The 27,748-nt window shown below is 39.4% G+C and overlaps 1 protein-coding gene across 3 annotated transcripts in view; it reads right to left on the bottom strand.

Moving 5' to 3' along the window:
* Positions 1-27,748, bottom strand: part of cdk17 (cyclin dependent kinase 17) — a 49,253-nt gene that overhangs the window by 5,396 nt on the left and 16,109 nt on the right. For 2 of the 3 annotated variants that reach the window (XM_072454980.1, XM_072454981.1), the window contains exons 2-10: positions 14,307-14,451; positions 11,805-11,969; positions 7,724-7,857; positions 2,176-2,301; positions 1,870-1,926; positions 1,654-1,768; positions 987-1,081; positions 528-590; positions 255-378 (exon numbers count right to left, since the gene is read on the bottom strand). In XM_072454980.1, coding sequence (XP_072311081.1) covers positions 255-378; positions 528-590; positions 987-1,081; positions 1,654-1,768; positions 1,870-1,926; positions 2,176-2,301; positions 7,724-7,857; positions 11,805-11,969; positions 14,307-14,433 — 1,006 coding nt within the window. In that variant the 5' untranslated portion in view covers positions 14,434-14,451. Of the gene's footprint in view, positions 1-254; positions 379-527; positions 591-986; positions 1,082-1,653; positions 1,769-1,869; positions 1,927-2,175; positions 2,302-7,723; positions 7,858-11,804; positions 11,970-14,306; positions 14,455-27,748 lie in introns of all 3 variants that reach the window. The other variant, XM_072454979.1, reaches the window with a different exon arrangement.

Genomic DNA, 27,748 nt, shown 5'->3' with positions numbered 1-27,748 from the left:
ATTTATTTCACTATTGATCTTGTATTGATGATGTGAGAGTGACCGCTGCACAAAGCCGTCTCCAGCTCGTCCCAAACACCCTCACTGAGGTTTAGATCTGTAATACATTAGTTTCTGCTTCTCATTAGATGTTTTCTCTGCTTAATTCCAATGATTTGACCCGTCTCAAACACACCGACATCTTTTCCACACAGAACCTTTTTTTGGTCAGGCAGTGTATAATTATAATAATAATACAGTTAGTTTTTTCTTACCAAAATCAGCCAGTTTGAGCTCCCCTCTGTCATTGATCAGCAGGTTTTGTGGCTTCAAATCTCTATGCAAGACTTTCCTTTTGTGACAATAAGACAGACCTCGCAGGATCTGGAACAAGAAAATCTAAAAAAAAAAAAAAGAGAAAAAATACATAAGAAGAAAAGCATAAGAGGAAAATTTCCAAGAGCTTTGAAATGTTTTTGCTGCAGTGTTGAGATACTGCATAAGATTACAGGGGACAGAGTGAGTAATGACAGAGAAGAGGGTCTCACTTTCACATTGTGCATGCTCATTATGTTCCCACAGTCATCCATGTACTGCTTCAGATCCTTATCCTGAAAAGCACACAAGATTATAAGGAACTATATTATGTATTGAAGAAATAATACGGTTTTAAACACACAGTCGGTCAACAATTTAAATCAAATTTTATTATACTTAATTTATGTAGTGCAGGTGAAATACCATTTGTAGGACTGTTTTTTCAGCCACAATCACACTTTATAATACAATTCATTTGAAACAGCAACTGAAAAGCTTTCTACTAAGCTTTGTATTGGTTTTAGTTTCATGCTAAATCAATTACAAGACTGAAAACATTATATGCAAATTTGCAATGCACCCGAAGCTAAATGTTGCTAATTTTGTCTTTTTGGTTGTGTAATAATAAAGAAATCAGATTAAATGGCCAGATTTCAAATACACTATAATCAAATACATCACATGCTTACCAAGTATTCAAAGACGAGTGTGAGGCTCTTCTCTGTGTGGACAATGTCATGTAACGTCACGATGTTGGCATGTTTCAAGTCCTTCAGTAGTGACACTAAATTAAAACAGATGAAGACGTTATTGTTAAGACAAAACACCTCGTACTACAAAAGCCGTTGTATAGAATGTAATTAAAGCACTGTTAAGTCTCATTATAGCTAATGCGCAGTGTTATGAATACTGCAGAATACTGAACACCTGCAAGGAAATGTATTTTGTAATGCATTCTGCTACTTAGTCTTATAAGAGTACTGTATTTTGAACAGTTTGAATACTTCCATGTTGATGCATTATATTATAGAGTAAAAACATGACAGGATTAAAACAGCTTTTTTCTTTTTGCTTCACTGTTTGCTGCGCATTTATGTGTTAGATAAAAGAACCTTCATCACTAAATGGCACACTGTTTTTTCCTCACTGTTTCCGTGCAGTTTGAAACCTAAATTGTGTGCTTGAATGTCATGATGTATTCCTCTGATTTTAGGAAGGTTACTTTATTCTGAATATCACCAAATGAAAGAGTAACTGTACCAGAATACGGCTACTCGCATTTAATATCCTGTAGAAGTATTTGAGTTACTTCCCAACACTGCTAATGCATATGACTTTTGGAATAGGAGACCCCACCTTCTCTGATGGCCGTGCAGGGCGCCCCTTCTTCATGTTCCAGTCGTATCTCCTTTAGCGCCACCAGGTTGTCTGTGAGTTTACTGCGCCCTTTGAACACTGTGGCATAGGTTCCCTGAGAACATGGCATTTAAGTTAAGCATTTAAGTTTAAGCATCAAGTTATTAAACCTTATGTGAACAGAATACTCTTAATATACTTTAATCCATCTCTTACCTCTCCCAGTTTGTCTAGCTTGATGTAAGTCTCCAACTTTCCAAATCCGATCTCAGACTGAAGAAAAACAAATCAAGAAAAAGGCAATTTATTGTAAGGACGCGATGGACTTTTACAACTCCACTCCACAAGCATTGCTGCCTAAGGGTTTTATAATTACAATACATGTTAGGTTTACAAGACAAAAAAAAAAAAGCTTGATTCCAGACTCAATCAATCCCGCTCCTAAATGCAGTTTCCATGGCAACAGGCCGATGTGGCGAGACCCAGAACGAAGATACAGAGACACACAAGGGGCGTACGGACCAGAGACGCTCGCCGTGACCGCCGGCTCAGCGGCTGGTCAAAGGGTGGGCTGCTCAGCTGAAGTTTCTCCAGATATCCATCCGGGATCCGAATGTCGGCGGGCAGGGACAGGCGTTTGTTCAGGTCCTACAAACACACAGCGAAGAAATCTCATTTAAATAAGTCATGTTAAACTTTTCTAGGTGCGTTGCTCATTTTAAACCTCGATATTAATCAAAAACGACTTCATAATTGACTGCTGTACATGCAGCTTTCCTGGAGGTGAAGACTCGCATTTCTTATCCACAAGTGTGACTGGCAGTGTTTAAGATTGTATTAGTATCACATCATGGCCTGTCTGCAGTCTTCAGATCATATTTGATGTATCCACAAAAGAGGGAAACTGGCCTAAAAAACGATGCAAAGCTAAAGGCCAGACCTGATGCGATGTGAAAACAAACCTCATGTGACTGTTGCATAAAAATCACACAAAGAACAAAACGACTCGAGCTCGGTAATCGCATGTCCTTGGAGATTCTGTAGGTATGCACATCTCTCCTTACAGATCATTTTTAGCCTTTCCCGGGACAATAGCTCTACCTCCAGGGGAACACTGCTATGGCTCATTAAACCTTCACCCTGAGGCACCACTATGGACTCAACCGGAACTCGCAGGAGAAATAGCTTCAGATTTACAGTTTCTTTTGTTTTAGTGTCTGCGTGTTCTGTCAAATTGGCCTCGCTTTCCTTCAGGATGCTATTATCCAGGAGGTAGCCACTTGATTAAGACTGCAAATTAGCCTTCATGCATTTGGGAATTTAACTGTGGTCTTTGTTCTGTCCCTTTTAAATAAAAATGAAACAAAATAGTTTAGACCTGGTTATTGTTAGTTCTTGTCGAAGTCCTAGGTCAGATGCCAGTTAGTCGTCTGTCTTTTATTCACCATTTGTCTGATTCAGAAAAATTCATTTTCAATTAAGATGGGTGAAGTGTCTTGCTCATGAATATCCACACCTGTCGATGAGCAAGTCATACAATCTCTTGTCTTGTGTCATCTAGAGTATTGCCCAGTCATATGGTCGTCCGTATCCCCCAAAAAGCTTCACAGATTACAGTTGGCTCAGAACAAAGCTGCCAGGACCGTTCTTCTGCTCATGCAAGATCAGTGTCGCTCTAATGCCTCTCATAGCCGACAGTCAGCAAAATAATGCATCTACAGCTTATTTTATTTATTTGTAATGCATTATACTTAAAACTGCTTACTACTTTTTGTTGAAAATAGTCACAGCTATCAGACTAAATGGGCACTAGGTGGTGATCTTAAACTTCCTTTTACATGAACAATTATTGCAATTATTTCAATATTCTGTCTTATTACCTTTCTTGCATAGGTAACTAGAACTCAACTGTATGTTTTTATATATTTCGAAATGTATTGCTCATTTGATTTATGTAATGGCAAAGGACGCAGCAGGAAGACTAGCGTACATTAAATGGGCAGCTAATGGGGATCCTAATAAAACAGAAGTAGGCATCAAACCAGAAACCTTTCAGTGACAATGCATTGCCAAGCAGCTGTATGTGGCTTGTGTCGCTTAATAGCTGTTATTTTCTGCAGAGAGCAATTCAGACGTGTGTACTTTCTGTTTAAAATAACCATCTCCTCCAGTCCTCCCATAGAGACACATCAGCCAAAGACTCCAGCAGGGTAAAAATACATGGAGCGTGACAGTGGCTCCATCTATCCATATAGAGAAAGAATGTTGATTTAGATGAATCATAAAATGAAATATTTCTGTGGATTTGGCCATTTTAGATTTGATTTACACATCCAGATCAATTGACTTGTTTCCAAATGTTTGACTCTTCCAATGGGTTAAGAAAGCCAATGGCAGATTTATCATCTTAATTCATATTTCTCAAAACCAGTATGAAATGTACATGTTATGTCATACACGAGTTAGTTAAACTAGGCTGTATATGCAATTAAATCCTGCAATTGTTAACCACTCAAATCCAGATTAATATTCTGCATTCAAATAATTTTAAAATGCTAGATATTCATAATTTGCATTGTATTACAGTGAGGAAAAGTATTTGAGAATATTTTGGAAGTTAGACCCACTTAGAAATCATTGGGGTCCGGACATCACAATGTATGATTTCTAAATAATTTATTTGTAGGTTATTGCTGCAAATAAGTATTTGAAGACCAGCCAATCAGCAAGAATTCTGGCTCTCAAATACATGTTAGTCTGCCTTTAAAAAGTCCACCTCTTCTCCAATTATCTAAATTAGTAGCACCAGTTTGAGCTCGTTAGCTGCATAAAGACAACTTTCCACCCACAATCAGTCAGACTCCAACTACTGCCATGGGCAAGACCAAAGAGCTGTCAAAAGACACCGGAGATGAGTCTGGAAAGGGCTAAGAGGCAATTGGCAAGCAGCTTGGTGAAAAAAGCAATTGTTAGAACATGGAAGAGGCTAAAGATGATTGTCAATCTCCCTTGGACTGGGTCCCCATGAAAGATCTGGTGGAGTATCAATGATAATTAGAAAGGTGAGGAATCAGGGAGGGAGGAGCTAGTCAACGACCTGAATAGAGCTGGGACCACAGTTTCAAAGGTAATACACTAGGCCGTCATGGTTTAAAATGGAGGGTAAAAAGGAAGGTTCCCCTGCTTAAGGCAGCACAGGCCCGTCTGAAGTTTTCCAATGACCAATGTCCAGCAGAGGAGTCATGTTTGGAGGAAGAAGGATGAGTACCATCCCAAGAACACCATCCCTACTGTGAAGCATGCTGGTGGAAACCTCATGCTTTGGGGGGTGCTTTTCTGCACAGTGGACAGGACGACTGCTCTGTATTAAGGAGAGAATGAATGTGGCCATGTATTTGGTAACAAACTCCTTCCCTCAGTCAGAGTATTAAAGATGTGTCGTGTCGTGTCGTCTTCCAGCATACAATGACCCGAAGCACAGGAGTGGCTCTGTATCAAGGTTCTGGAGTGGCCTATCCAGTCCCAAGACCTAAATCCAGTAGAAAATCTTTGGAGGGAGCTGAAACTCTGTGTTGCCCAGCGACAGCCCCAAAACCTGAGAAGATCTGTGTGGAGGAGTGGGCCAAAATCCCTGCTGAAGTGTGAGCAAACCTGGAGGGAAACAGGAAACGTTTGACCTCTATAATTGTAAACAAAGGCTTCTGTACCACATATTAGCATCGCTTTTCTCAGGTGTTCAAATACTTTTTTGCAGCAATGACATACAAATAAATTATTTAAAAATCATACAGTGTGAATTCCCTTTTTTGTTTTGTTTTGTTCTGTCTCTAACTGTGGAAATGCACCTCTAAAATGTATAAGTGTGACAACTTGCAAAATCGCTGGGTGTTCAAATACGTATTTTCCTCACTGTATGTCAGGAGTGCTTATTATCATTGGTTATCGACAACATGCTGTTGTTATGATAGATCTATTCTAGGAATAAGTCAGCCGAGCCCAGAGGAATGAACTGTCTGTTTGGAGTGGGAGAACAAGGATGAGAGGTATAAAAATACACTGGAGTCAAGTTTGGATCAATATAAATAGAAGTCATTGTCTGTCCTGTGTTGTGTTACATTATTTAACCTTCTACCGACTGAATTGAGATGAAAACATTTTGTTTTATGATATCAATGGCAACTAGATTAATATGAATGCAATTGGTTAATTACCAATTACTATATTAGCAGTTATGAGTCATAGTCAATTACGCCATGACCAGAGTATAATGTGGACTCAACTGCATCTTGAATTTATAACATTAATCATACACATAATTGTAATCAGAGAGTGCTCAATAGAAATAAAACATTGTGTGAAGACTTTACTGTATAATCTTTAAGAAAATGGACTGTGGAACATTTACACAGACAAACATAATAAAGAGATTAACTTTTGTTTCATGTGAAGAGACCAAATAATTACAGAAATGAACCTCCACAAACCAGAACCAACAGAATTCTGACAACACCCAACGTTTTAATTATGTGAACTTCCTCCTTAAAACACAGCTTTATTGATCAAAGTAACACCGCAGTAGCTAAGCCTCCGAGAGCGTTTTGAAGTCAGTAATCGATGTCCCACTTTGGCCTTAACCTCCTCTAGCGCGAGAGTCATTATGTACTTCACCTGCTTCAAAGACCACGGCAGCACAGCCCTCCACCTCCATGTAGTCAATCAGTGTGTGTGTGTGTGTGTGTGTGTGTGTGTGTGTGTGTGTGTGTGTGTGTGCGTGCGTGTGTGAGCCATGGGTCAATACAGGCAAATAATTAAGGTAATGCAATGAAATCAGGGAAGTTGCGGAAACTGTTTGAACGTTTTTCATTCATTATTTTTTGGTTGAGAATATTTAAAGAAATAAAACATAATTTAAGTATATATTTAAAAGCTGTATATTGCTGTAGATTGTAATTATTTAAACGTCATTCATTGTTCTGTACTAATTGTTTCGCAAGTAGCCATGGGATCTTAAAAATGGGACCTTCATACATTTTGAGGATATGGTGCACAAATGCAGCTTAAGTTTGTCCATAAAACTAAAGCTGGTCTTTTACCCTCCATTTCATATTGAATTTGCTGAGTTTGTGGAAATTACTGGATCCTTGGGGCATCTCAGCCAATACATTTTCTCCTACTCTGCAGAATTTTAGCCACTTACTTTTGGACTACATTACATTTTCAGTGAGTGCGAACGAGAAACTGGAATTGGTTCAAGGGGAAATTTTAGTTTGGGGTTTAAAGTGGGAACTGACCTTCCAGAGTCAAACAGTAAAATGAAATAACAATTCAAAATATATATTTTTCCAAGTCTGCCTCCTGCTCGTTTTTATGTTATTGCTGGAATTGCCTGGAATGTTCCACAAAATGGCATGGAAATTATCCGTCTCAACAGAGACAAGCAAGTGATGCCCCCAAGCCAAGTTTACAGGTCAGATCTGTGTTGAGGTGAGCCCATTCACAGCAAGAGATTTTTAGCAATAAAAATGCCTGTAATTGAATAAAAGCAAGATGGGCAAGTTTACCTTTTTCGACCCCCTTTTAGAAAATGTTAAAATGTTAAATTAAAAAATAAAATAAAAGTAGCTCATACTGAAAATGGCTTCCTAAATTTCCTATATATTGTTTTAGATGAACTTGTATCCCATTCCCTCAGAGTGAAGATGTTGAGGCTGTAGACAGGGTTTACAGCTGTTTTTCATGATGGACCGTGTCTTTACAACAGTAGAAGATCCCAGAGGACATCATCAGGATCTGCTCCAGACAAAGAGTGCCTTCACAAGCCAACAGCTCTCCCTGAGCCCCAGTTTACCTCCTACGTCCAAACATGAGGGGAGGCAGATATATATTTTAATCATTACACAGGCCTTTTGTAATTGTAGCTTTTTACCTTTTAAAAAGGTATTCACATTTGGGTTTGCTACTAACCAGTGATGTTCTCAAATTGGCCAACACATTTTGGCTGTACAAAGTCAAGTATAAGAATGAATGAAGTCTTTCAGAGCTCAAGTGTGTGTAATTTAATGTTTGTTACCTCCATAGAAATGCGTCTGTGCATCCTGTTCCTCAGACAGACTCCTGTGGGAGACTGGATCTCGTCTGAAGAGGTCCCCGAGGCCTGGTCACTCTCTCCATCTGAGCCCATCTTCAGGTTCTCATGCACTATATCTGAAATCACAAACAATAAAATATTATTCTTCCCATTATTATTACCAGCAATATTTGAAAAAGGTAAAATGGTTACAACATTGCTTGAGCCAACAGTTGGAGATGATTAAACAATATTTTTTATGAGCTTTTTTTCCCCTTTTTTGTTAATGCATTTATAGAACATATTCCCAATGTTTTCATTTCATTTGCTCATTCATGCAGGCAGATAATATATTATTTGTTCATCCTCTACAGGTTACATATCAAAGTAAGAGAAGACTTTAAAAATGGCAAGATTAGCACAACATTTTATTTTATGTTATGTTGAGTTAATTGTCACATTAGTAATCGACATATTAAACACAACAAAACAAAACAAAATAAATTAAACTGCATCTAAAAGGTTAAATATTTACGTTCCTATGTGCCCTGAAAGCACTCCTGACAACCTGGGGTAACCCCCTGAGGCAGATCTCCACTTCCTCTGCACAGAGCCATAAAACTGGTCCAAGCGCAGAATCCCAGCCGTAAAACCCAAACTGCAGCTCAGACCACAGCCCAGAGTCTCACACCAACAGTTCATGAGAGAGTGAGCCGCCCCGTCATCCAACCACACGCCTCTCCTCACATGTGGAGGAGAAGCTTCTGTTGATGGAGAATATACAGCAAACTATATGCAATTTCACACTGACTTTTGGACCTTTAGAAAGTAGAAACTGCATTAAAAGCATTTGAATGAAAAATGTGTGCGGCAAACTGCTGACTGCTCGATCTGAGAAAGATCTTCAACAAATATGAGCAGTGATATACCCGTACATGTATCAATGGGTTTTACAACAAAGTGCAAACTAAAATATTCCAAAGCACCAAAGAACAAAAAATCACATTTCTTTACAAAAAAGTGCGAACCATTTTTCACTCAACGGTCTTCATATTTTCACTTCTCTCCACTCCCCATTTGTGCTGTTTTCGTAGGCAGTGGCCCATCTCAGCGCCTGGTCCAACATTCCTACATCACCTGCTCTGTTTCCAAGTTATTGTCATTTTCACTACTTTCCACTCCTAACTCCCCTTTTCTGGCTAAATTAATGTTTTGTCTTATTGAATATTTTTTTATTTCTCAAAGTTGTTATCACATTTTATGAACATATTTCTACTCAATCAATGTGTTTATTATTGTTTGCCAAAGAAAAAAACACATGGAGATATATTTAGTTTGACAGTGGGCATTATTAATCAATTAATTCATTTGATACATTTAATCGTTCAAATTGCAATTTTGATTTGATTGCTTTTAATTTGGCACCTCTACTTATTATGGCACACAACTCCTTCAGGCCTACTAAAAATAAGATGTTTAGATTTTTCAGAGTAAGAGTTCGGAATTTTTTTGACCCATTTTCTGGCCAATTCTAAAATATTTAATTTTAACCCCATAATTTGTTTGATGCAACATGACATTGCTGTTGTTCCCATTTCCATTTTCTTTTTGAGACGTGCTGTTAACAAGGCTTCACACTTCACTCCCCGCTGTCCCACTTGAGTGCCCTGTTTTTAGATTCAAGGCTTTCTAATTAGGACAGGGTCTGTTGGCAGCCCTTACTGTAACACTACTGTGAAATTAGCTCTTCTTCTGTAAAGCTCCCATCTACTTTGAACATCTAAGACAATGGTTACGAAACAGAAAGGTCAGAAAATGTGGCACCTTGGTTATGATGTGTCAGGACATGTCTCAAAGACAGGGTGTTTTCCCACTGCTACTAACAGTCCGAGCGGTGTGCTTGGGCCAGTGTGAACAGGACAATTGCACTCTGGGCCGCATTAAACTGCAGCTCCCAGAGCGATTTAAACAGGTGGTCTTCAAATAAAATCTAATTTATGTATAAAGTTTTTAAAAACAGACAGAACAGACCATAAAACTGGTATTTAAAACAATAAGAATAACAACATGCGCAAAACAATATAATAGTAAAAGCTTATCGCTCAATCTGGAAGCCAAATTTAAAGTGCAGTTCTTATGTGGAAAAGTGACGTTATTCCACAGCTGAGGTTCTAAAACAGAAAAGGCTTTGTCTCCGAAGGATTAAATAAATAAGAAGGTACCAAGACATTGAGAGTTTTAAAAATAATCACCCAAAAATGTATATACAAGGATTCTAAAATGTAGAAGGAAAACACTGCAGGGATTTAAGGACAAGAATGACTTGTCCCCGAGCTTCTTCTTCTTCTTCTTCTTCTAGTGCCTTCTGAACTCCTGTGGACGGCTGAGCTGAGCCAGGTTGCAGTAATCGAGTGAGTTTCAGTCATGGAGCTGTGATGTCACAAAAGCATGGATGGCCTTTTCAAAAGCAGGGCGAGTGTGGCGTGAAAACGGACGATCTAATCATGTGGCCAAGGGTGGAGAGTGACCGAACCAGAAGAGAAGTAAATAGAACCAAATTCGTGACGAGTGAAAACAAACAAATTGTTGTGCACTACTGTCAAATATTGATTTGACATGGGTGTAATGATGCCTCTGCAGATATTAGTAACATGTGCTCCAAAATTCAAAATGAAAATACAGCACAAAAAAAAGTTGAATCGTTTGAAGTACAAGTCTCTCTTCTTTTTAAAAGTTCAAGATAAGAACTACTGGTACTTAGAAATATTGAAATACCTACTTCCTCCTTTTACAGCTTGAAAAGGCGGTGATAATTTCAATATCAACTTCCGGACCTTTTTGCGGCCCCTATACAGCATCGAGGTTAAATCTTTCTCACTTTTACACTTCTACAATACTTCATCCTGTGACTCATCCTCTCGCCTCTCAACCTACACTCATTTCAACGCTTGCTCTTTTTTCTCGTCCTGATGGATGAATCCGTTCGCACCAGAAATAACGTCATGCCCGTCACGCTCACGTGTCACTGAGGCACCGGGGTTGGCACAAGAGGGGCAGGCCTGTTCGAAAAGCAGGGATTTGTTAAAACGAGGAAATCTCAGTGCAGTGACACACTTCCCGTCTGCTCCCGGATACCATCTGTTACATGTGTGCTGCGCTCGAGTCAGAAATTATGACTCAAATTATGTCATTCAACGTTTTGCTGAGGATTTAAAATGAGATCATATAAAGTGGATGTGGTCTAATCATTACAAGTAGGTGCTTCTTTTCAGCGACAAAGGTTTAAGAACAAAAAGCACAGTCCTGTCCATCTTGAAGCATGCACATTTTCTGGAAGTAAATTTCTCATTCATTATTCTCTAATTAAAATACTAAGAGGTTAGGCACAACACAAGTTAATCAGTTATGTGGCAAGTAATGTGCATGGTGTGATTTTTTTACAGTTCAAAAACCTTTATTTAAAACCTAAAATTTGGCTGTTTAAAACGTTCCTGTGAGTCAAGTTTGAGGTGTACACAGGCTCATTCATTATTCTCTAATTAAAATACTAAGAGGTTAGGCACAACACAAGTTAATCAGTTATGTGGCAAGTAATGTGCATGGTGTGATTTTTTTACAGTTCAAAAACCTTTATTTAAAACCTAAAATTTGGCTGTTTAAAACGTTCCTGTGAGTCAAGTTTGAGGTGTACACAGGCTTTTAGATAGAGACCCGTCTTCCCGTATTTTGGACGGGATATTTTAAAATGTGAACGGGCATTTTCGAGTGCAGGGACGGCCATTTTATTACTAAATCTTAGGAAAAAAAAAAGGGAATATTATCATTAAATCGGGCCAGGAAGCATTTGACAATAGTCCGCCATTACAGTTAACTGTTTACAAGTGAAAATTTGCATGCTGCGCGCTGATTGGCTGCCGAACCGTGGTCCGAAGCTATTCGTTTTTTTAGCCTAGTCGGCACCCGTACCCCCGGGTACAAAATTATTTGGACGGGGTGTTTTCAAATCCCATCTAAAAGCCTGGGTGTACATCATAAATTAAGTGTTTCCTATGCTTACTAATTAGTTGTGGATGTTGGACGTTACCTAGTCGGCTGCCGTTTCGGGGGATGGCCATGAAAGAGCCCAGCGTTCCCCCGATGACGCTGTGAGGTCGTCGGAGCGGTGTTTTTTTGAAAGACCCCGTGTACTGGTGCAGGAAGGAGTGCATGCTGTGGGACGTGGGGGGCCGTCCGTTCCTCATGAAGGGCTCTGAAACACAACGACAAAATATCAGCAGTGTTTCTCAAACCTCTGCAACAAATACCAGCGCGGAAGAAATTTAGCGAGCAAAAATCTGAACTTTTAGCCAAGTTAAAATGTAGTTCACACATAAAAAACACGCCTAGAGCTGTGTTTGGTTCATTCATGCATATTTGAGTACTCGTCCAAAATAGTCACTCTTTTACAAAAGCTCAAAACAGTTAGTGATGCTCCTCTGTGTTTTTAAAGGCCATTCAGAGTGCTATTGTGGTAATCTTTTTAAACAGCTTTATCATAACCTGTAGAGCTCCTGATGTCACATGACTAAATTAGCTTGAAGATGCCATTTTGTACTAAAGATGTTACTGATGCATGATCTTTGCCATTTTCAAACTGATTGTACTTATTAACATTAATTTTTAATGCAAAGAGTAAAGTTGTCCCAGTTGTTTATGGCTCTGTGCTGAGTTGAAAAGGTCATGGTGCATAAAGCTGGCTGCAGTAACAGGAAAAGAGGGAGTAAACTATTTTCTCCCTCCACGCCATAATGGTCAGTCTGTAGCTCTGGGGTCCTTCCTTCCTATTTTGTGACATTTATAAAATATGTATGCATTAGAAAAAACATAGAATTGAGAGCTTTCTACGACAAAATTGTTCCTACATCAAAAACATTATTAAGAAAAGCACCGTCCATCTTTTATACACTTATCTTGACAGTGACCAGTCAGTAGCAATTTAGAGTGAGGAAATTGTCCATCCATTACATTCATCCATTAAATTCATTATTTAGAGACCAAATATGCAGTGTAAATCCCCATGTGCCTGTGCAGCAAGTGAGCGCCAACCAAAAGACAAAACTCTCAGATTCCTTGATAAGATCATTTAAAAACTAAAAGGAATCAGTAGACGCAGAACTATACTCTGTGAAGGGATAAACAACCTGGATGTAGAGGGCTTGTTAAATAGTTCATCCTTGTCAATAGTATCTCAAAGAACAGCAGGGTCAGAGAATACAGGAAACAGGCATGAATTACATGAATTAAACTCTAGGTTTATAAGAAAGCAACACTATGACCCAACTCAAGTAAATGGACTTTCCCTAATAATACTGTTTTTATCACTGCAACTATGAGACTTGCCCATAAGCGATCAATGTTAATTTTGTGACACCATAATAGTTTGAAAGGTCGTGACACCTATAAATAAGCAACTACCTTAGCAACTACCTTAGCAACACTCTGACACCAGCAGTTATACCCAACAGCTCAATGGTCTACTGTACAGGTCCCTGTATGCTGTGTCTCTTCAGTTACATAACACACTCTCTTCACTCCAGTCCAAGTCGCTCTCTTTTTATCAACTTCATAATTTAAAGACCCACGGGACGAAGCCAAAACTCAGCCTTCAGTGTTTGTGGGTGAGAGAGAGGGCGACGGATAGGAAGAGGAAGATGCACAAAAAAACAAGAGAGAACTGGCATTTCCTTTGCTATGTGTCCTCCGTGAGGAATTGTCAACAAATATTTACGACGAGTGGATCACAAAGTCACAGATAGCATACTAAGCAACTCCAGGGATGTGGCGATTAGAACACCACGAAACATTTGGTAATACAGTAAAATAGGGTTGGAAAATGTATTTAGAACTTAAAACTTTAAACTGTGAAAGAAGGAAGTATGTATTAAAGTCTATCTCACTTCTCAAAAACCTTTACGCACATGGTTAATATTGACTTTCACATGTTTTCAGCCATGAGCATGACTTTATTATTATCAATGATCAAAATACAAACGCTGCACTTACAGTAGTTAGATCTCTTTTGGTGACATTCTATTGCCTAAGGCCACATCTACACACAAACAATATTTTCTAAAACTGTGTACATCCACACTTGAACGCCTGAAAACGTTGTAATACATATGCCAGGTTCCTTGGTGGCGCTGTTGAAAAGTAACACAAAGACAACGAGAATGCGCTGAAAACTGCACACGGATTATACACAAACACATCAAACACGGCAGCTTTCCAGGTGGCAGAGAAGCAGAGACAGATTTTGCTTCAAAAGCCATAAAGAGGTAATTGTTGTTGCTGCCGGATTTTGGCATATATGCGTCGTCAAGTAGAGGCAATGACGCAACAGTCGATAATGCAAAAACGCTGCGGACACGGCGTAACAGCGTTTAGATATTTGCACTCTGGCACAACTGATTTCAAAAAGTTCAGTTTGTAGACTCCCGTTTGTGTGTCGAGTATGGAATATGAACTGTGAACTGAATCCGGACTCGCGAAAATGAAACGACACGATTGCAACATTTGTCACCAGATCATTCAAATCCTTCAGCCCTACCATTGTCCTTGGTGCCTCCGTCCTCCATGGTCATCTGTTCGGCCAGCTCTGATAGAGACTCGTCGATGGTTTGACTCGAGCGAAGCGTTAACGACAAGCGCTTCTTAAACCGCTTCATCTTCTCCATCACAGGGCACTGCACCACCTACTGGACACACAGAGGAACAGCACATTAAAACTTAATTTAGTGCAACCAGACGCAGGCGAAGGGATGTTTAGACTGATATGCAGTCCGTTCATATTTTATGTGACCCTCAACCGAGACATTTACAGTCTCTGATGGATTACAATACAAGAGATTAGAAATATTAAGAGACATTCAAGTATTGGGTTATAATAAATAAATAAATGAATGAAGTAGAAAAGAGAACGATCCACCCTATACATATAGATGCCAAAATACACCGAATACCAAACAATACCAGACAATCAACCTGATCCAAATATACCAAGAATGTTTATGAATCAGCAACTCTACAACAGCATTGACAAAAACGACAGTATATCCCTGAGCGTCCAGTAATCACACTTTGTTGAAATTCAATGGACCAATATTAGTATTAGGGTTGGTGCCTCATTAAAGTGTTGAAAATGTAATTGATTGTGTGGCATATGTTAAATTATGTTTGTTTTCAAAGTGAATACTGTGTTGTGACTGAGGCAGCTAGAACATTTTGATAATTTTGGCTTTTTATTTGCGTTTTCAAAAACAGACACAGAAAAACCTTCACACTTCACAACAGTGAGGTTTGCGCTGCATAAATTCATGTTTGTGAGGGATTCCTGTGGTCGTCCAAAATATCTCACAACTCATGAATAAACCATCCGCTGCTTTTAATCCAATATTCAACCCCTTTGCAAATGCTCTAACAGCACATCAATAAACCATGGCCCAGGCATAAATAAGGCATGGATATCACAGATTTAAACATGCCACTTTCCCCTCGCGTTCACACATTTAGCTGCTGAGAAGAGGTAATTGGACAGAGACAAATCAGATTAGATGTGCTACCAAGGAAGTCTAATGCCCATGCTAAGATTTACAGGTTTTAAAAGACATGACATAGTTCACAAAGGAGAGCAGACCGTGTACTGCCTATGCTGCAATAGCTCGTTTTTGTTGACGTTTTTTAACAGAAGGAAAGACACAAATGCTAAAATGGACGACACAAATCAGCGTTGCTAGATGTAGGATAATCATTGTATTTGTACAATAGGTACAAAGGCTTACTCTACAACTCTGACACAAAAGATGAATATCGCATAAATTGCCATAGTTTAATGTGAGAGGTTACGTGCCCTGTGTGTGCCCTTTATGTGATGTTTAATGCTGTACATAAAACTTCTAAAGTGTTGTTGTGCTTTTGCGATAAGGATGTCGTAATATCAAATGTTGGTGTTATGATTATGCTGAGAAGAAACACAGTTTTACGATTATTCAAGATTATTGGCACTATAAAAGGAAATTCTTCAATTGTATGCCAAAGATTCTAAATGAAAAAAATTGAGAGTCACAGAAACGGCCAGATAAAAGTACTTTACATTACAAATATAGTTTGAACTGAAATTACTCATTGTTGCTGGCTACGATTTTCACGTTTATTCCTTTTTCGTTCTTACAATTACATTGTGACCTGAATAATTACGATTATCGCTTAACAAAAAAACTCTTTACATGGCCACTTATTTGATCATGGCCACTTATTTGATTCAGAGAAGTCAGAGCAAGAGAACTGTTAATTTATCAGTTATTCTATTCCAGCTTGATAAAGAACCTAGTCGACATTTATAGACAATTTGACAATAATGTTTTAACTTCATTAAGTTAAGTCTTCATTTATAAATGGGGGCATAGACCATACATTAATAACCCTATATGTTATTAATAGAAAGAGTAAAAACACACAAATAACTAAACTTTAAAGAAAATGTATCTTACAGAAGAAACTTGTAGAAGAAGATTAAATCAACATATTTGGATTTACACCAATATTCACTATCTTACAGCAGCTACAATTATGGTACATACATAAAACAATACTAAAAAAATAAAATAAACATTTAATCTGTCCCCGGAGAGATTTTTGTTGACGCAGCAGTGGCTCAGGTCACAGGAAACACCTTGCTCTGCCTCAGCCCTGTTGTGTAGTAAAGCCGAGGCATTTGTATCATTATTATTATTGTGTGTGTGTCATTGTGAGTGTGAGGGAAGCTTTGCTGAACCACTAGAGGAAATGCTCTGAGGAAACAGAAACAGCAGCAGCAGCAGCAGCAGCAGCAGAAAGGTGCCGCCCCACAAGACAGAGTGTAGAGAGTAGAACCTGGACACAGAACAAAGAACTTTGCTATTTTCCAAATGTGGGGAGAGTAGAGACTCAATTAAAAACAATATGTAAAAATGCTTCTTATATTACTTTGACGTTCAACTTGAAAATCTTTAACTTGGCTCACGGCAGATTGATATGTGTCTCACTCACATGAATCAATCTGGCAAGTCTCTCACCAAAAGCTGTCGGGACATTAAAAAAAATACTTAACACTGATTGGTCGAAGCATCGCAACAGCAGTAGGAACAGAAAAATCTAAATTGTCCGTATTTCTTCTTACATAGGGTGAAATACGGCCGTTGGCACCGCCATGTTTGTTTTGGTTCAGTTGTTTTGACTTCCTCTCAAACCACAATCTCTGTGATTGGTTCCAGTCCTACCTGTGGGATCTAAATGCCATGTGATTGGCCCGTTTACCACTGCAAACAAATCAGTGGGAACCAAACAAGGTGGATTGTTAAGAGTTTGTGATAGTTCACCTTGCTGGCAACATTAAAAAAATCTCAGTTTGTCGAGATAAAAGCCCTAATAAACGATAGATTTCGTAAATTAAGTAAAACATTTATTCAAGTAAGGGCACTACGGTACACCTACTTTAAAAGTGTGTAACTCAAGATTAAGTAAAAGGCATGGCAATCTAGTAGTACTCTTATTATAGGTACATTCAAATTTGTCATGCACTTTTAGCTTGATGGACGATAGAAAGTCTGGAAGAAAGATTTATGCCACTGTATGACCATGTTGTTGTTGATACACTAATCTTGAATAACGATGTATAGAACAAAAATAATAATATACATTCTACTTTGAAAACATACATTTTCAGAAAGGCTTGGAGCTTAATTTGTACAGAGAATGGTTGACAGTTGTGATTGACATGTTTTTTATGTTGAAAAAGACAAACAAAATGTTTCAAGCTTGAACAGCGTGGATTTCTCACTTGTGACTGTAGTTACCGTCTGTGGTGAGACAGACTTTGCACACTGTGGTCTACTGAAGATAAAATGCATTAAAGGCGTAATGGACGATTTTTCGCCGATTTGAGAACTCAAGCAGAAGTGCGCATGCGGACGCACAAAAAACACACGTGCGTTTGTTTATTAGTGCAACGGATCGGATCGCATCTCTCGTCTCCCGTAGATTTCCATCTCTTCTGAGACAGCTCGAAATGTCTTTCTCTGTCTTAATTATGTCCTGTACGCTGAGGGAACTATATAATGATAGATCCACGCGCGTAGACACGGGGAAAACGTGCTGCTCTCCTGGGGACGAGCCGACGAGGCTGCAGGTGAGCAGTAGGTGTGTTCTATGATTGATACGTGGCAGGACTAATCGGCAGTCCACGCCACGAGGAAATAAGACTCAAAAATCGTCCATTACCACTTTAAGTTTAATGTCTTCTTTCAAGCAGACTAAAACAACTAATCCTCTGCCTCATCCATGTTATCTATAGTCTGTTGTTAGGGCTCCTCACTGGCAGTTCTATACTTCTGACTTCATTAAAAGAACAGATGAATAACAATGACAACAGCTCATTTGAGATATTTTGGAGATAAACAATAAGAAACACAACATGTCTGGCTCCACTATTAGTCACCTCACAAAAAGGTCTTGGGTTTGATCCCTACAATGCGGATGAGACGCAACACTTCTGTCTCTCTCCTCTCCCCCTCTTCTCTCCATCCCACTCATCTCTAGGAAGGTTGCAGTCTGTCCTTTTTTTCTCACACACTCCATCTGTCTGCTCGCGCTCGTTTATCATCTATGACGGAGAATCGCCTCCATCCATCAGGTGCAGCAGGTAACCGCTCCCGCACAGAACACACTGAACTCCACATGGACAGGTACGTATGCTGGTGCACAAGCTTCGTCAAATGCATTTCCCTCATTTGTTTTGACGCATTTCTCCTATTACAGTAATATTCAAGTTGATGTCGGTTTCTCATTTTACTTATCGTGAGATTTCCATTCCACTGAACTGTTTTGCTTTGAGCGTCTTGTATCCGTCATTATTTAGTCCCGGTTACTGAACGTATTGGTGCCTTGGATCTCAGTTATTTGGTTTCATGGTTTTGTTCAGTTGCTCTCAAAGTTCTACAACCAGATCTAAAACAGGATTAAAACATGATAATACTAGGTCTAAATGAAATAACTTTGCTTTTACCATAATTATGTTCTGGTATGGTTTAGTTCAGACCCGGATAAGCTCTTGAAAAGCCAAATAATTTCAATTTGGTTTGTATTCACACCAGTGTTTCTCGACCAGGCGTAAGGGGAATTATTTCAGATTTTAAAGAAGGTGAAATTTAATATACGTTCTATGTAGTTTGATGATTTTGGACATCAATATCATTAAAACGAGAAAATGTAATGGAATAATTCACAATACATTACCAAAGTAAACAGATTAATTGGTGATTTGAGGCAAAAAACAGGCTGGCAGCCACTGACTTACTGTATTTATCATTCACTGGCTTGTTCATGCTTTTGTTCATACTATTACTGCTCCACACACTGCAGAGCTGTGCATGTATGACAGAGGTGACCTGAATCGGCGCACAGCGGGTCACTGGTTGCCTAATTAAAAACACCAGGAGCCCGATGAGCACTTCATTAATAAACAAATGTCGCCGTCATCATGACAACAGAGCACAATGCAAAGTGATCTTTTGGGTTTAAATTGTTTTAAGTCACTGACCTTAAAGTATAGTTTTAGGTAAACTGTTTACCATCATCAAACGGTAAGTAGCCAAACTGGAACGTCCGGTCTCTCTAAATAAATACCTCATGAAGCTGAATGGGCACTTTTTACTTTACAAATATTTATTACGCTGTATTGATGTACCGCCGTGAGAAATACCGAATTATTTTATGACTGTGCTACCATTTTGTTGGATGTTTAGAGAAAGGGAACTTGTTTTTTCAGTCCATTTTCACAGTTTTGATTATTAAAATGTGTCTTTTTCAAATCAAATTTTTGCAGGTAGTGGTTTAACAAAGAAATATTGTTGTTAAAATGTATTTGGTTCCTGAAAAAAATTTAATATATTGGAGATTCTCATGTGTAATGTATTGATAATCGGATGCATTACAAAATCGTGAGAAAATTCTGCTTTATGAAATTAAGTAAATGATAACTATATACGAATGCAGAACTAAATATACAAGCTAAACCGTCTTTTTACTCGGGGTAAATGGGTCCGAATGCGACATACGCTGATCTTTTTCATGATGATTTACCACAAACAAATTGCTCGGTGGATGCCATTCGAGTTCAGTGGGTCGTTCCAGTCCCTGCAGTCTTTGGAAGTGTCTGCCTGGCAACACGTTTGTGCCTCGGCCCACTTCTGAGGAGGAAGTGTGTCAGAAGGCCCCAGTGGCTACACAGTGTTTAGATCTAATGAGGCGTAGACAAGGCAAAGGCAAATAGAATACATTGGACTAATAGATTAAGTTTATATATATATTACGTTATATTCCCATAGACAACAAGAACTAGAAGTTATGTAGCCTTGTAGTATTTTATCCAACGGAGAAATCTTGATAAATAGGTTTAGGTTAATTTTTAAATGGACCCATATTCAACCCTCATTTATGTTGAATATGTTCACTTCATCACGGCAAATACCAACTAAACAAATATATGGCTTTCAAAGTAACACAATGGAAAATGGTGAGATAAAGATGAGATTTAAATCACAAAAAAATAGGTGAATAAAAATGTATTTACTAAAACTAAACTAACAAGGACTAAATTGTGGCTAAACCAATCCTATACCGAAACTAATACAGAACTGAATCAAATGTAACCTAGAATTGAACTAGGATTAAAAATCATGAATGAACACTATTGAACTGGAAGTAAATCTGCACTAAAACCGATCCAGAGCAGGAGTATCCAATACGGAGTCATGGCTGCAAGAGAAGTAAACCAAGACTAAACCAGGACTGATTAAATTCATGATAATACAAACAATAATAATTGAATAATGCTGCAGATAAATAAATGCATTGGAGACTTGCACGCATCGAGTGGTTTGTGGGTTATAATCAACCTTTGTTTGAATGTAACAGAGCCGGGTTTTATGTCCGCTCTAAACCAAAACAAAGAGATTCATGGGACATGAGTTCAGACCACAGCAGCTGGCAAATTCAACGCTGAAACCAGCACTCTACACGACTGCGACTGCTGCTACTGACAGCAGCAAACATTATTGGCTGAAATACAACATGCAGTACAAGATCCACTAACTGGCACTTGTGCAGAGGTACAACCTTTGTCCTCTGACCTCAAGGTTCAAGTCCCGACATCTGTGAATAATGTGGTGTCCTCCTTGGGCAAGACACTTCACCCACCTTCACTGGGGTGGATGTGGATGGGTAAAGGGTAAAAGGTCCAATACAGTTTTTAAATATTTCAGATATTACTCTCTCTAGATCTCTAGATGACTCTAGATGCTCAAGTTCTCACAAACCCTTTGGCACAGCATCAACATCCACAACTTTTCACAGATGGCGAAAATAAACTGGGGCAAACCACCAAAGCGGAGTCAGTCAGAGCACTGATTTCAGCTCTTTCTTCCAGGTTCATGAAAGAGAAAATGTTTTATTATTAAATGCAGACCGTGCACAACATCCTTGTCGAAGGAAAATAACCACAATTTAAATCAATATAGCTTTTTGAACTTACAAAATAAGCAGAATGGTGATGCATCAAGACTAGGCTTCTGTACCCTTCTTCCCAAATACAATATTAAGCTTAAAAGAGACAAAAAATAAACTGAACATTATCCTGAGAATGTCTGTGCTCTATCAGCATCTTTGAATTGTCTCACATACTGCATGACCTACATTTTCCACCCACCCCCAACTTCTCTCCCCAAGTGCATTTTGGACAAACTTCAAAGCCTCAGCCAAGATGGAGACACCAGGCCTAATTTTATATGGTAATAATGCAAATGTAAGGCTGTCTTTTTGGTTGGGTCTTTGTCAATTTCTAACATTGTAAGAAGTATGAGGTAACACAATGGAAAATATGGCTCTATGTTGGGTCTTAGGGCTGCTGATGTGAAGAGGAAGGAGAGAGAGAGGAAAGTATGAGGATTGGAGTCACACAGTCAGAATAAAGTCTTTGTGTTTGAGTAAAAAGCCATGAAATCAGCGAGATGACTGCCGGCAGGAGCAGTGCCACTGATGCAAACAGAGAAAAGATCGGAAAGGTGAAGAATATGCTTTGAATTTAACTATACTTTGATGTCTATCTGATCTAGGGCCCGACAGATATATTGATTGGTCAATATCATCGGCTGATATTTTCACCTGGGCATGTTATACATCATTTTAAAGCTTAGCATTTTAAGCGTTGGTGTGCGGCGCATCCGGGGTGTTTGTGTGTCGGACGCAAGAGCCACAAGAGCGCCCAGGGCACTAGAGCGTCAGACGCAGAAAGTTGGACAAAGCTGTACTTTTTTGGGGCCAACGTGGCACAGCAACCAATCAGTGATTAGGCTCCAGTGCCGTACCTACGCATTTTACTAACCGAAGGAAGGACCGAAACAAACCCTGCACTGATAAAAATAATCCAGACGCAGCTCTTGGAGCAAATGATGATATTCACTAAACTCTGCTCACCTCTGAAGTATCTGTGTGACCCAGACAAGCCTCAGTTTTTAGACTTTGTAAAGCCACTCTCTCAACCTAGTCTGCCATTGGATCAAGAGAACAGCAACACCGGGGAACACAACGACTCCTCCACTGCGCATGTGTACGCCTTGGACGCACGTCTGCTGGTGAGTTTATTTTTTGGACGCGCTTCTACCTTCAAATGTACAGGCGCCCAACTCGGGCGTCCAGCACAAATTTGGACGCCGCGGTCTGAACGCAGCTTGAGATGCCGTAGTGCAGCTGAATCCTGTTTGTGTGCCCTCTGATCATTCATGAATCTGACTGAGGCAGTACTGGATTCAAATACTCTGAACTCAGCTACTAACTCAAGAATAAAAGTTAACTTCAGCACAGATCACACCAGTGACAACATAGGACTTATTTTTGTCAAAGTGTCAGTGGAGAAGAGAGAAGATTTTCGTTACTACGGACAATCGTGTGAATATCTAAACCTAAAATACCTGGGATTAGTGTCAGGTTGGCCTATACATGAATGAAGCCATACAGTGGCGCCACCCAACATACCGGTAACTTTTAATTAAACGCACAATGGCTGAGAATTGGTCCGACATGGAAACCAAATAACGTGAAAATGAAATAGTGCTCAGTGGTAGAGTGCTCGTCTTCTGATCCGAAGGTCGGCGGTTCGACTCGTCAGATGAATACTGCCGTTGTGTCCTTGGGCAAGGCACTTAACCCGCCTCACCCCCAGCGTCTGCGAACACTGGTGTGTGACTGTGTGTGTGAATGGGTGACTGGTTCCTTGATGTGAAGCGCTTTGAGTCCCTTGACGGTAGAACAGCACTATATAAATGTAAAAAACTTTTTTTTAATTTTTATACTGAACGGTAAGAGACACGGTTTCTTGTATGTTTTCTTTACTCAATATCAGCCGGTGCTGTCTGGAGTCTTCATTGAGTTGCAAACACACGCGCCTGAACATGCTGATAGTTTATTTTATGCATTGAAGAGATTGCAGTTAAAAACAAAAGTTATTCACCTGCTGTGAACCTGTTTGCTCCATCAGCTGTTAGTCAGCTGTTCGTCAGCTGTCCCTCGTCAATGGCATTTTTCCAGTTAGTGTTCCAAAACCTTCTTCAAACTAATGTAGGTAGTTTTACGTACTTGTATTTAGGCCTGTGTATTCCAGGAATGCCAGGTTAGGTGTGAATGCTCTGGGACTAATTTGCATGTGTGAATGGCGGTAACTGAGAAGCATACCGGCAATCTGTACACGTTAATTTCTTGGTGTGAATGGGGCTTTTGGTTTTTTGTTTCTTTCATTTACCGGTACTTTAGTTAGCACTTAGCACATGGAATGCTACAACATGGTAAACATTGTCTCTGTTCTCTTGTTGGATAATGTAAGCAATTATGTAAACAGTAAACAAAGAGGTTTGGTAGTTTTTATTGGCTGAGAAGGAGGGTCTAAGGACAGAGGAGCGTGGGACTTTTGTCCCTATGAACATTGTTTAATCTGTTTTTCACTGTAGCCCCTCGAGGCAACTACTGTTGTGATTTTGGGCTTTACAGATATAAATTGAATTGAATAGAGTCGTATATTTATGTATATAAATTAATGTTTCCTTGACGCACGTGCATTATCTAGGCTCAACACAGGCTCAGAAATTCTCTTCAATAGTTTAAGTCTATCAAAAATATTGTTGCGCAAATTTTCATTTTCAAAATACACCCTTAGGTAAATAACAGTAAATTACTTAATAAACGCAATTCAAAATGAATAGAGATTGACATTTTCATAATCAGCTACCTAGAAAGTGTCTATTTAACATTTATATATATATATATATATATATATATATATATATATATATATATATATATATATATATATATATATATATATCAGCATTTATATCGGCTGTAGGCACCTCCAACTTTGATCTGGTGGAAAGTGACACTAGATTTATTTTGACAGATCTCAGCAACGGTAAATGCAATATTATTCAATTAAAATTGTATACAATTGTACATAAATAATTAAGTAAACTAACACATGCATTTACACCATCTTTAGGAAAGAGTCACATTTCATATACAGTCCCTGATCAGGGATGCACAAAATGTTAAACACATATATACTGTACAAACTCCAAAAAAAAAAATGTCTATACCATTTCATAAATCAGCTCATAAGGAAGAAAACTTGAACTGAAGATGGTGAACTATATGTAGGGGCCTTTAGTTAAAAACAAAATGGAACATGTGTTTTTTAAATATCGACCTAAGACTTAGGGAATCAATTAGCATGTCATAATCAAGGCTCTAGTCATAGTTCACCATGACATTGACTGAGGAGCGACTGAACGATTAATGCAGCCAACTTTGAGTGTCCATAGAAACGCGCATCACAACAAAACAAATCACTCTGCCTTAGGTCTTGAGCAAAGTGTCAGCGTTTTCTAAATTTAACCAGAAGCATGCCTTACATAATCGCAAGAACTAATAATATCCTTTTTCATTTTAAAATGGTCCCAACACACCAAAGACTGTCCCCTTCCACTACTGTTATATTTAGCCTAGAAAGGACTGTCAAAAACAGACACAATCAGATCAAAAACACAAAGAGAAAACTTGCTTCAAAAGTAAAGCTCTAGTGAGGCTGTAAATATCCTGCTCACATGAGAATCACAACAGTCACTACTTTGCTGCAGGACATTAGAGAAGAAGATTAAATAAAGACTAAATAAACATATATATACATATAAACAAAAGATAATTGAAAGTCTTATTATGCAACAGATTCCAATAATTGTGCTTTGGGCTTAAAGAGTACAGTATTTCTTACTAGAGGTGCTCCGATCAATCAGCCGATTGATCGGAGCACCTCTAGTATATTAAAGTAGTATAGTAAAAACGCGTGATCGGTGATCTGCAAAATGGGCCGATGAGGCGCACCGATCACACTTTAAATCGTCATCACATTTGCCTTGAGGCAGTAGTGTCGTTTAAGCTCCTTTTGAAACCCTCTGAAAACGCTCCAATGTGGTCCTTTAAGTCCCGATGTATCCACCGTCTGCTCCCACGCGCACCTCGCCGGCTCTCGGAGCAACAACATGGAACCATGGAACAGGGGTAAACTTGTTTGTGATTTGCCAAAAAGCCTTTAAGGAAATATAAAGCAGCTTAAATGAAAAAAAAAAAAAAATCGATTAAAACCTGGGATCAAGGCGCTAAGAACACTGTTATGAATTATTTGCCACCCCTGATAAAACTGCCGTGATTTGTACAAAAATAAACAGGAGATAATTTATTTATATAATTCAAACTTAAACAGAAATAAAACAAAATAACAACAAGGCTAAAATCCCCTTTAGCAGTTGCTGCATTAGTCAATAAAATCTATGCAGTGACTCTAATCTAATCCAATGCGAGTCATCTTCCTGGTTACCTCATGACAAACTGTGCAAATATCTTTCTTTCATTTAAACATGTAAATCTCTCTTTGGTCTCCCTCCAGGACTTCTATCTGGCAGCTCAGCATCTTTATCCTCAGTGAAAATCCCTCATCATCCAAAATAGAAGAAAATAGACAAGTCTGAACTCTGCTACAAACCACATGCTTTTACTTCTCAATTAAAAAGACTCAAGCATATAATTGAGGATAAAAACTTACAGAATCTAAATTTGATTAATTGCGGCGCTTTGAGCTGACCCACCCACACCTCTGCTGCAAAACTTGGCTTTTCAAATCATTGTTTGACCCACCTAATCCCAAAGAAGAAGAAAAAGGGATGCATAAACAAGGAAGGCACAAGTCTGGCGACACTACGGGACCAAAACAAACAAAACTGATGGTCCACGGCCCCATTGGAAACAGCAAGGCTAACATGGAGGCTAACATGGCTAGCAAACCTGAGGCGGAGAAAGTCCCTCCCCACCAGAAAAACGGGGTCCTGCCGGCTCACATGAAGAGATTGGAGTCTTCGCATTCAGTCTACATTAGATGAGTTGAACTCAAGAGGCACTGGAGGAACAATAAATAAAAAGTTCTGTATTTTATTGAAGACTATAGGATTGATTGACTTGTGGAGGGAAACCAACCCTAGTGCCAGTAAAACAGTAAACCAATTTTTCAAATCCACATACACACTATTCCAGAATAGACTACTTTTTCCTTCTTTGACGTTCGGTGCTTCCACCGTACAGCTTTATTCTTTAGGCTTCATTCTATAGGCTTTAATATTTCCACTGATGTCGCTGCTTGGTAGCCGTGCGTCTACGAGACTGGGCGAGGACAGGAGACCACCCCCACCCCCATCTCGTCACTCTGATCACTCTGACTCCCCAAAAGCAGACCCCCATCACTCCGACTCCCATTTAGCGCCTTTAGCCTGTTTTCTATATCTGCCCAATCAAGCTCCTTTGTTCCAAGGAATCTCCCTGCAGCTTTAGCAATGATCCTGATCCTTTCAGTTCTGCTTTGAGTCTGAGCTGCACAGTTTACAACATCCACCATAAAGAGTACAAAATCCTCTCTATCCACAACCAGGGTATTCTCATTAATTCTGGAACCTGCACACTTGGGACCTCCACTCTTGAAACCTTCACACTTCTTGGGAGCCACGCTGGCCTTTCTCATTTCGCCCTGGCTGGGAGCAGCGCTGGCTCCTCTCTCTGTATTTACTCTAAACTCATTACTTGAAACTTTCTTGACTGCATCTGCATAGGATATACCTTGAGAGACCTTTATTTTCTGCACCTCAGCAGCTCTTTTGCTAAACCTGCATCCCCCGTAGGCAGAGCTATGTTCTTCCCCACAGTTACAGCACTTCAGTTTTGCTCCCACGTCACACTTCCCATACTCGTGATCTCCTGCACATTTACCACATCTTTGCCTCCCTCTGCAGACCGCTGCAATATGCCCAAAGCGCTGGCACTTAAAGCAACGCAGGGGCGGTGGAACATATGGCCTAACGTCATGGCACATGAACCCAATGAACACCTTACTAGGCAGGCACCTCCCTTCAAGTGTTACCATTACCGACAAGCTGTCACACCTTACCCCAGACCGGGTCACCTTCAACCGCCTAGCGTCCAGCACCTTAGCTCCAGTCAAATTCTCCTTAACTTCATCCACAGACGTCGCCGTAGGGACGCCTACGATAACTCCTCTGACCATGTTTCTTTCAGCATCAGACACAAGAATGTCCTTTCCACCCAGACGTTTAGTTCCAATCGCCTTCCGTTGCTGAGCCGCGTCCTTGCACACGACCAGCAGCAAGCCATCTCTAAGGACACTCGCACTCTTGATCACTCCCACAGCTACAGTTAGGCTCTTTGACAATGCCACTGAATTCCACTCCTTAAAGGATGCACTATCCTGTGCAAGCTTTATGATCACCTTACAGTCTCTGCTCTCACCCCGGACATCAATAGCTTCAGCCTCATCCTGCTGCTCATTCCCAGAACCCTCGGACGAGCTAAGGG

This window comes from Eucyclogobius newberryi, unplaced genomic scaffold, assembly GCF_026437365.1.
Source record: "Eucyclogobius newberryi isolate DKJ021-1_F unplaced genomic scaffold, fEucNew1.0.hap1 SCAF_2, whole genome shotgun sequence".
In the NCBI taxonomy this organism is placed as follows: domain Eukaryota; kingdom Metazoa; phylum Chordata; class Actinopteri; order Gobiiformes; family Gobiidae; genus Eucyclogobius; species Eucyclogobius newberryi.
The sequence above is the reverse complement of the archived record's forward strand: the minus strand, read 5'-3'. Positions and strand labels throughout refer to the sequence as shown.